The sequence below is a fragment of the Podarcis cretensis genome (genome assembly GCF_951804945.1).
Source record: "Podarcis cretensis genome assembly, chromosome: 16".
Classification (NCBI taxonomy): domain Eukaryota; kingdom Metazoa; phylum Chordata; class Lepidosauria; order Squamata; family Lacertidae; genus Podarcis; species Podarcis cretensis.
The window spans coordinates 25,750,634-25,762,573 of NC_137186.1; the positions used below are offsets into that span (position 1 = coordinate 25,750,634).

An 11,940-nucleotide genomic window follows, 5' to 3' on the forward strand; every position below is an offset into this window, starting at 1 on the left:
CCTTGGGGGACACAGCTGCCCCCTCTAGAAACTTTTAGTTATTCCCATTGTACAGACAGGAAAGCCAAGGCTGGAGGAATAGATGGGCTGCCAGTATTCAGCGCTGTAGGACAGTTGCCCAGGGCTGTAAGGTATTCAGCAGGCCCAGAAACCCGAGCCATGGAGCTCTCATGATCCCTAAAATTCCACCGTATCAAAGCAGAAGAGAGGGCAGAGGAAGAGTCATGGAAGTGAGAGTGGCATCATCTCATTGTGGGACAGGCAAGATCCTTTGCTGTGAGGGGGGCAGCTTGGACCAAGAGCCAGCCTTGTTTCTCTGTATGTCTTGAGCACAAAAGGTTTCGTGACTGCTTCTTAAGTACCGTAGTTAGAAAAAAATGAGAGGAATTCAGATCTACAGTCCATATTTGTACAAATGTACAAACTGGTACATTTTCCTGGGGTGGGGATATTACAGGGAAAGTGAAAACATCAGTAAAATTTCCATATACAGCCAACCTCCTGATTTACGTGTGTTCAATACGTGCATGACTGCGCCAAACCTGGAAGTGATCTGGAAATGTCACAAAAAACATCACAAAAATGGGTGGAATGGGTGTGTGTGTATCATAATGGTATCAAAGGTGTTTACAGTGATTCTACCAAGAAGGAGTAAGACATATCCTGTATGTCACAGTTCAGGGGCAGAACTTCGGGCAAAATATGGCCCTTGAATCTTTTCTCTCTGGCCCTCAGAACTTTGCCCAGGCCATGTCCCTCACTGGTCCTGCTGTGCCTCCTGAGTGTTTTTGCTTGCTGGGGAAAGTATTTGAACTCTGATCATGATTCCTGCTTGTCTGGATGGAGGCTGGAGATTGGTGTGGGTGACAAGTAGAGGTAAAAGTAAAAAGGTAAAGGAGCCCTGGATGGCTAAGTCCAGTCAAAGGCGACTATGGGGTTGCAGCGCTCATCTCTCTTTCAGAACGAGGGAGCCGGTGTTTGTCCACAGACAGCTTTCTGGGTTATGTGGGCAGCAGGACTAAACCGCTTCTGACACAACAGAACACCGTGACTGAAATATACTCAGAGTCGAGAGTGGATTCCATGCTCTTTATTCAGCTCATAGTGGTGAGGAGGAATGGAAGTTCCCCCAGAATGTCTGCTTTATATACATTATTTACACAATGGGCCCCATGTGATTGGTTAATTCCGGGATTCTCCTGTAGGCCAATCAGGTTGCGGATTCAGTTCCACCTGGAGCTGGATTGGGTGGCTCCTGTAGACCAATCAGACTGCTGCATTCTGGATCCTATTGTTCTAGGGCCAATCAGACTGCTGCATTCTGAATCCTCTTCAACTCAGTACATAACAGTGACGGAAACCAGAGTGCACGGAAATGCCATTTACCTTTCCGCAGCAGCGGTATCTATTTATCTACTTTCACTGGCATGCTTTCGAACTGCTAGGTTGGCAGGAGCAGGGACAGAGCGACAGGAGCTCATTTCATCATCGCAGGGATTCAAACCGCCAACCTTCCAATTGGCAAGCCCAAGAGGCTCAGTGGTTTATACCACAGCGCCACCCACGCTGCCTACATTGTGTAAAAACCAGCCTGCCACACACAGGTGAAATTTACACTCCCTGCTCTGCCCCCTTTGGCCTCAACCCTGCCCACCACTGGAAGGTTGCTCAAAAAATATTCCCCATTCCTGGCTCAGCTCCAAAGGAAGGATTTTGGATGAGAAGCAGGATGAACCCCCTGGGGTTCTTGTTTTGCTTGAACTCTCAGATGGTATAAGGCCAGTCCTGGGCAGTGAAAGCAGCATCTTTCCTTGTCTCTAATGGCTCTCCCCAACATCCGAGGAACTCACGACCTCAGTGGGATGGCCTCAGTGGCAGAAAGCCCGTCTGTTTATCTTCTTTAAACAAGCCAGCCCTTCCAGGAATTGTCTCGGAGGAGACCCCAGGGCTGCCCACCTTCCCTGGTCTCTGATCCAACGGGCGACCCACTGTTTATCAACAAGAACAATACAGCCTCCTCTGTTTTGTGCCAGGTTACGCTGCCCCCGTCAAATGCAAGGCTGAAGCATCTCTGGCCTGCCAAGAGTGTGTGTTTGCATTTTCTTGGGACATGGATTGCAGTTTGATCTGCAGAAGGGAGAAAACCTAAGCCTTTTTTCCTCCCTAGAGAGAAGCTGGATCACATACAAGTTCGGCTGCAGTGCAAGGAGCAGGAATAAATGGGAGGGTTACAAATCTGACTGTGAAAAGTCCCCAGAGTTTGGGAAGGGCAGTAGCTCATTGGCAGAGCATCTGCTCTGCATGCAGGAGGCCCCGGGTTCAAGCCCCAGCAGCATCTCCAGCTAGAGAAAGAAAAGGTACAGCCACACTGGAGAGACCTGTCAGGAGTAAGCATGGACCAATGGTACCTTGCCAACAAAGGTCTGTATAGTTAAATCTATGGTTTTCCAAGTAGTGATGTATGGAAGTGAGAGCTGGACCATAAAGAAGGCTGGTCGCCGATGAATTGATGCTTTTGAATTATGGTGCTGGAGGAGACTCTTGAGAGTCCCATGGACTGCAAGAAGATCAAACCTCCCCATTCTTAAGGAAATCAGCCCTGAGTGCTCACTGGAAGGACAGATCCTGAAGCTGAGGCTCCGATACTTTGGCCACCTTATGAGAAGAGAAGACTCCCTGGAAAAGACCCTGATGTTGGGATAGATTGAGGGCACAAGGAGAAGGGGACAACAGAGGACGAGATGGTTGGACAGTGTTCTCGAAGCTACCAGCATGAGTTTGACCAAACTGCAGGAGGCAGTGGAAGACAGGAGTGCCTGGCATGCTCTGGTCCATGGGGTCACGAAGAGTCAGACACAACTAAATGACTAAACAACAACAATGGTACCAAAGAGTATGGGAAACAGCCCTACTAGAAAAATTAACCAATAAACTGAAACTGACATGGGGACAAATAGAAGAAGACACCTTCACCCTGGTATGGCTGCTCTTTATCACATACACAGCCCAACAAGACAATGACAATAATCCACCAACAGCATACAAATCAATCTGGCTAACCTGATCCAAAACACCCACCCACCCCACTCACACATGAAAACAAAGACCACCACAGCCACCCACAAATGAACAACCACACCCTAGGCCAACCCCAACCTCTCACACCACCAAAGGAACACAAGTGAACAACAAAGAACCTGCACAAGCAACGCTGACACCAAACCCCACATATAGTAAGTAAAATAGAAACATCGCCACCCGACCCCGACCCCACCCATCTTCCCCCCCTCCACCTCTTTCCCCCTTTTCTTCCTAATGTCTCAACAAATGAAACTGATTTGTAAAAAAGTTACATGGGAGGAAAAAATAGGAGAGAGAGACATTGCAAATGCTTTTGTAAATCAAGAAAATCTTTAATAAAAATAAACAGCACAAAAAGAAAGAAAGAAAGAAAGAAAGAAAGAAAGAAAGAAAGAAAGAAAGAAAGAAAGAAAGAAAGAAAGAAAGAAAAGGTACAGCCAGTAGAAGGCAGCTTCTGAAACTACTGAGATTGTTTCGGGATATTTAGCTGAGATTTTTAAAGTCAAATTTTCTTAATTTTATTTAATGGTGGTTACTACCAGTTTGATACTACCAGTGTTTTATAGATTTTTCTTTCTTTCTCCTTTATGATCTTATTGTCTAAATTATGCCAATAAAGCCTGAATGAATGAATGAATGAATGAATGAAAGAAAGAAAGAAAGAAAGAAAGAAAGAAAGAAAGAAAAGGCAGCTCCCTATGGTGTCTCTGTGTGCACAGTTGAGTGGCAGAGCCCCTGCTTTGCATGCAGAATGTCTCAGGTTCAATTCAGCGTCTCCAGGTAGGAGAACGAGTCTTGCCTGCAATCCTGGAGAACATTGTTAGCATCCATCTCAAGAGACAATGGAGTGCACTTCTGGGGGTGAAATCAAACTGCTGCGTTAGGAGCACCAAGGTAACCTCCCCGGGGCGCAGGCCTGGGTAGCGTATAGGGAGATCCTGGGCTGCCCAGATGACAAGACCCCCCTCTCGGCCTGGCTGATGTGGTCCAAAGGAAAGCAGAGCAATATGTTTGGTACCAGCTTGGCTGCAGGCGGTAGGTGTACAAGGCGTCACTCAACTTTGGGACTCCACTCTGGATTTGTGTAGGGTTTAGTCCTTAGCCTTTTCTTCTCCTGAAGATATCCCACAAGGCAGTGGAGGTTTAGGATCAGAGTTTTCCTTCTCCTAGATGGGCTACCTTCCCACGCTGACAAATCCTATCTGCCCTTCACTTACCTCTTCAGCACATGCAGAAATGATCTTCTTGGTCATTGGGCCCACTAGTGGTCTCATCCGCCAGAGCATGTCTTTGCACACAGGGGAAGTTGCCAACTGTGGCGTTCGAAAAGAGCCCCCGGTCGTTTCCCAGACTATTGACTTGTACACCACTACAGTGGTACCTCGGGTTAAGTACTTAATTCGTTCCAGAGGTCCGTACTTAACCTGAAACTGTTCTTAATCTGAAGCACCACTGTAGCTAATGGGGCCTCCTGCTGCCGCCGCGCCGCCAGAGCCCGATTTCTGTTCTTATCCTGAAGCAAAGTTCTTAACCTGAAGCACTATTTTTGGCTTAGTGGAGTGTGTAACCTGAAGCGTATGTAACCCGAGGTACCACTGTACTTTATTCTTCCGCTGCTACCAATTTTGTGGGGGGAAACGCAGGGCTCCCCAGTGAAGTACTGAGTCTTAGGTAAAGTTCACAATGAAGATTAAAGTTTATTTCAAACACAAACAAGTTTTAAAATATACAGTGGTACCTCTGGTTGCGAACGGGATCCGTTCCAGAGCCCTGTTCGCAACCTGAGCAGAATGCAACCCACGTCTGCGTATGTGAGGCTCACAATTCACTGCTTCTGTGCATGTGTGACATCATTTTGAGCATCTGCGCATGTGCGAGCGGTGAATCCCGGAAGTAACCCTTTCTGGTACTTCTGGGTCGCCATGGGACGCAACCTGAAAACGCTCAACCTGAAGCAAACGCAACACAAGGTATGAGTGTATTCCAAACACTGTCACTCTATTCCCTCTGAGCCTTGTCCCTGTCTCTAACTCACTCTGACTCCTCTATCTCCCCCCCTCCCCCAAAGAGAACCAACTGAACTAACTGTCAAAACCTCTGGGCTGAGCCTCAAGATCAGGTAGGCTCCACCTCTGGGCTTTCTTTTTGGTCAACCTATTAACCCTTTCTCTCCCCCAATACAAATGTATCCCCAAAGAATGGTCAAACGCCACACCAACTCACCAAGGTTTTGAGACCCATCAGTTACCCTTACCTGGTTTAGCCAGCCAATCAAAGCCATTCCCAGGGTGTGGCCACCTTCGCATGCTGACAGCTTCTGAGAGCCACAGATGAGAGCTGAGTGTAAGGCGAGGACCAAAAAATGGACAAATTGCCCCAGAAGGAGCACAATATGCCCCCCACTAGAGGTTCTACCCCCTCCCCTAACACCCTATACACCCCTGCAGCAAGACAATACAGACATTATTGAACTGGGTGGACCACGGCAGCCTAGTTTGTTCCTATGGCAACCTCAAGGCAACAGCAAGAATGGACCAGACTTCACTGGAACGCCCATATGGAATCCTGGCAGGTCAGCATCCATTTGTTCAGTTCACATCCTACAATTCAAGCCTGGATCAGGCCTCAAAACAGCTTCCTGACTCACATATCATAAAATAGATTCATTCAATTTTTCATCAGGGTGGGAAGAACCAGCCTGTATCCCTAATCAGGCCCAAGAAGCCCTCAAGCTGCACAGGTGATAAGGGGCCACAATTACCTGAGATGTCAGGTGATCAAATTTGGCCTACAGCAGGCAGGTGAGAAAATGACCTGGCTCTCAGGCCTGATCTGGACCCCTAGCCCTGTTATAAAGCAGGGGGTGCAAGGAGCATTAAGCTGATAGGACACAAGGACATAAGTGCCCCACTCCCCACCATATTGACTGATGACATCTGGAAGTATAAATGTGTCTCGTGGCTGTAACATGTCGGGAGACAATGGATGAGTGTGCTTTTGGGGTGAAGTCAAGCTATTGGAAGGTTACAATGCCTGTTGTGGCTGTAGAGACCAATACAGGAAAGACATGTTTTGTTGCAGCTGGGGCAGATGCACCATGGCATTTTCTTCTCTCTGCAGTCCTCCCAGTGGTTACAGTATTCTTCCTCTGGATCACTGCTGTGGTTACACGACCTGACTGTCTGTCTCCAAGTTAGGTAGGTGTGGTGCCCCCCCCCCCCATGATTGCTTGCTCCTTCGTACAAAAATAAAATGCAAAGTCTTTGCCTTCAACAGTTGAACTCATCAAAACCCGCTCTGGAAACTTGTGGTTATTCCCATTTTACAGACAGGAAAAACAAGGCTGGGACAATAAATGGGCCTCCAGCATTCAGCACTGTCAGAATAACCGGCACATCAGGGAGAAAGTTAGGGTTGAGCAGCTGTTTAATTAAAATACTTTATTTTGAAATACTTTATTGTCACTTGTACAACTTGTATACAGTGAGATTACAAGAGCACCCTCCACTCAGCTCTCTTAGTCTTAACTCCCCTCGCACACCCACCAAACCCGAAAGTCAGTTGCCCTGTTGTTATCTTTTCATTCAGCAGCCTAACAGCCCACGGATAGAAGCTGTTCTTTATCCTGTTGGTTCACAGACAGCCCATAATATCTTGTGCTGTATTCACCACCCTCTGTAGGCACTTCCTATCAGTGATGTCAAACCAGCATACCACACCGTGATGCAGTATGAAAGGACACTTTCTATTCTTGACCGGTAGAAGGAGATCATCAAATGTTAATTGACATCATTCTTTGCAATACTCTGAGGAGATGGAGTCTCTGTTGGGCTTTCTTAACCACCTGGGTTGTATTGATTTTCCAAGTAAAGGAAAAACTCCTAGGAATTTAAAGGAAGAGACTCTTAATGATAGCACCTGCAAAATATTTTTTGTACCATTTGTACCATTTGTACCAAAATTTTGTACCATTTCATTTTCTTTAGTAAATTTTTTTTGGGGGGGTGGTATTTGTTGATGTTTTCATATGCTATTCACTGCTTTGGGGGCTTTCTGGCCCGAAAGCAGTACATAAATAAACTGTAACAACAACAATTTTAATTGCTGTTGTAACTGGTTTAATTGCTATCCTTTTATCATGCGGTTGTTTCATTGAGCATTTTAATTTTTAGAATGGGTTTTGCACTTGTAAACTGATCAGTGAGATGTGCCTGCCTCCATTCTCAGGAGGAATTTGAAAACATTCCTGTTTATCCAAGTGCATTTGGTAGCTGAAGAATACCTCGAGATCATTGGCTAGAAGGATGCTTTTAATAGCAATTGCTTTTAATTTTAATCTTTTTTTAGAATGTTTACATCCGTTTTAGATTTTTTCCCCAAAATTTGTTTTTAAATTGTGTATCTGTTTGCTGCTTGGGAACCCATGAGAGTGGGGGGGGGAGTACAAATTGGGAATGTCCCCTGCTTGAAACCCTGGAGAGCTGCTGCCAGTCAGTGTAGACAGTACATAACTAGATGGACCAGTTGTCCCACTCAGTATAAACAGCTTCCTGTATTCCCATGTAGCTCAAAATACAAACTGGAATGGTGCAAACAGAGCCTTATTGTGCATGAACCGCTATCCATAATCTGAGTTTGGGAAGCTCCTGACTCTCTGTCAAAGATAGATCTGGATAGGATTGCAAAGACACCCCCCTCCCTCCCTATCCATCTGGGGTGATGAGCAAAGCAATGGGCATTGGGGAGGAGAACCCCCAATACTCCTCTCTGGTGTGCCCATGTGCCTGCACACCATTCTGAAGCCCGCAGCTGTGCATCACTGTGAGCACATCCTTACAGTTGTCAGCACCCGGGGCAAGGCAAGTAATTTGTGCCCCCTAACCCATGGATTTGCGCCCCCTAACCCGTGGATTTGCACCCCCTAACCCGTGGATTTGCGCCCCCTAACCCGTGGATTTGCACCCCCTAACCCGTGGATTTGCGCCCCCTAACTCGTGGATTTGCACCCCCTAACCCGTGGATTTGCACCCCCTAACCCGTGGATTTGCACCCCCTAACCCGTGGATTTGCACCCCCTAACCCGTGGATTTGCACCCCCTAACCCGTGGATTTGCGCCCCCTAACCCGTGGATTTGCGCCCCCTAACCCGTGGATTTGCGCCCCCTAACCCGTGGATTTGCGCCCCCTAACCCGTGGATTTGCGCCCCCTAACCCGTGGATTTGCACCCCCTAACCCGTGGATTTGCGCCCCCTAACCCGTGGATTTGCGCCCCCTAACCCGTGGATTTGCGCCCCCTAACCCTGCTACTTTTTTGCAAGTGAGAGAGAAAGAGAAGGGTTTGCAATCTCTGGTGGTTTTTTCTCATGGGAAGCTGGAGCCTCTGAGCACCCATTGCGCTCCCCTGGCAAAGCATCCGGTCTGGAATATTCCCACATGAAGGCCAGGGGAAACAAAACAGCAGCTTCTCTTATTCCGACGCTGAATCGTCTTCTTTCTTTGGGGAAGGGGGAGGGGGCAGCAATGCCAACGAGGCAGTTCAACGCCCAGATGTACACTTTGTTGCCCAATGTAGAAACCTCCCCAAGCAGACCCCCCCCCCCGCCTCACTAATGGACAAGGGTCAGGATCCAGGAAGGCTTCCTTGCTAAAATGAATGTGAACTGTGTCCAAGAGTACGCACCTATTTCAAAGCAGCTGGAAAGGGAGGTTTGTCCCATAAATTGCCATAGGAACATTGGAGGGGCTGCCTTATCCCCCAGATCTCTAAGTAGCGCTGGGAGAGAGACTCCCTGTTGGATAGCTGCTGCCAGTCAGTGCCAACAGTACTAAGCTAGATGGACCAGCAGTTTGACTTGTTCGAAGGCAGTTTCCTAGGTTCTTATTTAAACCAGCCTTTAATCCTATGGTGACTGTGGGATCTTGCTTCATTTTTAGGGGAAGCTGTAGCTCAGGGTCAGAACACCTGCCTTGCATAGAAACGGTCCTGGGGCTCAGTCCTGGGCATCCCCAGGTAGGGCTGGGAAGACTCCTCACTTGAAACCCAGTGCCAGGCACGGCTTACAAAATACTAGATAGACCAACCTGCCTGACTCACTGTAAGGCAGCTTCCTGCAACGGTAAGAGAGGCAAGATGGATAGGGGCATTTCCCCCCATAAAGGACCTGTCACCTGGGAGAAGAGGCTCTGATGGACGGCTGCCGTCCCTCCCAGCAAATCCTTTCGCTGGGGCTGATGTGCTGGCTGTCCCTGGCGAAGCAGGCAAGCAAAAACTTATCGCAAAATCCCAGACTGGCTCCGTCTACCCACTACTCGCTCAAACCCCGACGGGAGGGGCTGGCTCTGTCCCGGCGGGCGCGCAGCGAGAGGGCGGTGTCTCCTCAAGCCACCCCCCTCCTCCTCCTCCTATGCCCGCCCACCCCGCCGCTCTTTAATAGCTTCCCCTAGCCAGAAGACAGCTGTCGGAGAAGAAAGCCGCTGGTGCCAGCCGTCGGAAGACGAGACCCTTCGCGCCTGCTGTCCGGTCGATGGGCTGCCTGCGCCATGGAGCGCCACCAGCAGCCTCTCAACTACCCGCTGGCGGGGGACCAGTACGAGTATGAGGAGGAGCCGTCGGGGGCCTGGAACGACAGCTTCCTGGAGCTGCAGTGCGCCTGGGAAGAGGCCGAGACGGACTGGGAGGTCTCCTTCTCGCTGCTGCCCGTCCTCTACATGCTGGTCTTCGTCCTGGGCCTGTCGGGGAACGGCCTGGTGATCTTCACCGTGTGGCGCGGCCCGCCGGCGAAGCGGCGCTCGGCGGACACGTACATCGGCAACCTGGCGCTCGCCGACCTCGCTTTCGTGGTGACGCTGCCCCTCTGGGCCGCCTACACGGCGCTGCGCTTCCACTGGCCCTTCGGCTCGGCGCTGTGCAAGCTGAGCAGCTACCTGGTGCTGCTCAACATGTTCGCGTCCGCCTTCTGCCTGGGCTGCCTCAGCTTCGAGCGCTACCTGGCCATCGTGCACGCCCTGCCCCGCTCCGTCGGGCGGCCCGCCTCGGCGCGCCCGCGCACCTCCACGCTGCTCTCGCTGGTCGCCGTCTGGCTGCTGGCCGGGCTCTTAGCGCTGCCTGCGCTCTTGCTGCGCAACACGCGTACGCGCCTTCCACCCCACCAGACCGACGGCAACGCCTCTGCTGCTGATGCCGATGCCGATGCTGCAGCTATGGCTGCTGAGGCCGCCGTCGAGTGCGACATGGATTTCAGCAGCGTGGCGTCCAGCCCGCGGGAAAAAGAATACTGGATGGCGGCGTTGAGCCTTTCCACGACGGCGCTGGGCTTCGTGCTGCCGCTGCTGCTCATGACGCTCTGCTACTGCTGCATCGGCGCCACCGTCAGCCGCCACTTCCAGCAGCACGTGCGCAAGGAGGAGGGCCGCCAGCGCCGCCGCCTGCTGCGCATCATCGTCACCCTGGTGGCCGTCTTCGCCGCCTGCTGGTTCCCTTTCCACCTGCTCAAGAACCTCTACGTGCTCTACTGGGTGGGGGTACTGCACCTGCCCTGCTCCTGGCTCGAACTCATCCCTCGCCTGCACCCCTACGCCACCTGCCTGGCTTACATCAACAGCTGCCTCAACCCTTTCCTCTACGCCTTCTTCGACAGCCGCTTCCGCGCCCAGTGTCTCCTCCTGCTCGGCCTGCGCCGGGCCCTGCGCGCCCAGGCCGGCTCCGTCTCCTCCACCCTCAGTGGGCAGACCCAGAAGTCTGAGCTGCCCTCCTTGGGCACCAAGGTGTGAAGAAAGAGGCGAGGAGGAGGAGAGCGAGGCAGCCGCTCAGACGGCTACTCCGAGCTCTCCAGTCCCGTCTGATGGCGGCGGCAAGGGCGGCTTTCAGCTCCACGAGCCGGCAGGCAGCAAAGCGAGAAGCGCGCTTTTGGAAGAGGCGCCTGCGCGCAACCTGGGACTTCCGACAGCGAGGCGCCCCTCTCCAGCGATAGCACTTGGGCATCGCGTCTTTCTCGCCCGATGGGCTGGGGCGATTCAGGACACTGCCATGTCACCCCTTCCCCGTCTCTCTCTCTCTTTCTATCTCTCCCCCCCCCCCCACCCCGCCGCTTCTTCTATGTCGGACACTGGCGCTTTGGTGCTATCCGAGTAGGTCGGACAGTTCTGCATCACCGCCGAGACCCAAGAATCCCCCCGGATTGGGCAGGTCCCTCTGGCGGGTGACTCCGCTTCTGACCTTTGTAATCAATAAATACTTTTTGTTGTTGTTTCCTCAGGAAAAAAAACCAAACTGGTTCTTTTTTTTCCCCCTTCTTGCCTAAAAACTTGCGCGTAGTGACCGAGAGTGACTGAGCTGCGCTTGACAAGGAATGAGTGAGCGAGAGTTTGTCGGACCGAAAGAGAAAGGTGCTGGTGGAAGGTCATTAAAACATACACACAGCAGCAACCCGAACCCATTTCAGACTAAGTGAAAACGAAATATTTCAATCCAAATAGCTTTGCGCCTTAGGGGATTTTTCAAACGAAAACCCGAATTTTCAAGCGTACGTAGTTTAATCCATCGCCTGCTACGTGCCCCTTTCATTACAGAGAGACTTCAAAATACTATTAATATTATTTGTTAAATTTGTATATCGCCCTTGCGTACCAAAGATCACAGGGCAGTTCACAACATCAAAATGCAAAATACAAAATGAAATAAAAACAAAACCATTTAAAAACAAAGAAATGAGCTAATCTCTTGGTCCTTGCTGGGCGGTGTGTGTGTGTGTGTGTGTGTGTGTGTCTGTCTGTCTGTCTGTCTGTCTCCAATAAAACCCCTCTCTCCCTAGCGATCCTGCTTTGGTCAAATTCAGAGCCCTCCGCGTCTGATTAAAACA

General features: G+C 50.5%; 1 protein-coding gene across 1 annotated transcript; it reads left to right on the plus strand.

Annotated features, from left to right (window-relative positions):
* Window positions 1-9,497: 9,497 nt before the first annotated feature.
* Window positions 9,498-11,351, plus strand: LOC307205389 (apelin receptor-like). The gene has a single exon (XM_079957693.1). It carries the CDS (start codon window positions 9,623-9,625, stop codon window positions 10,850-10,852), a length of 1,230 nt encoding a protein of 409 aa, XP_079813819.1. The 5' UTR covers window positions 9,498-9,622; the 3' UTR covers window positions 10,853-11,351.
* Window positions 11,352-11,940: the final 589 nt, after the last annotated feature.

What these genes read in the sequence shown, in the direction of transcription:
- LOC307205389 (XM_079957693.1), top strand. Translation starts at nt 9,623, where the DNA reads ATGGAGCGCCACCAGCAGCCTCTCAACTACCCGCTGGCGGGGGACCAG.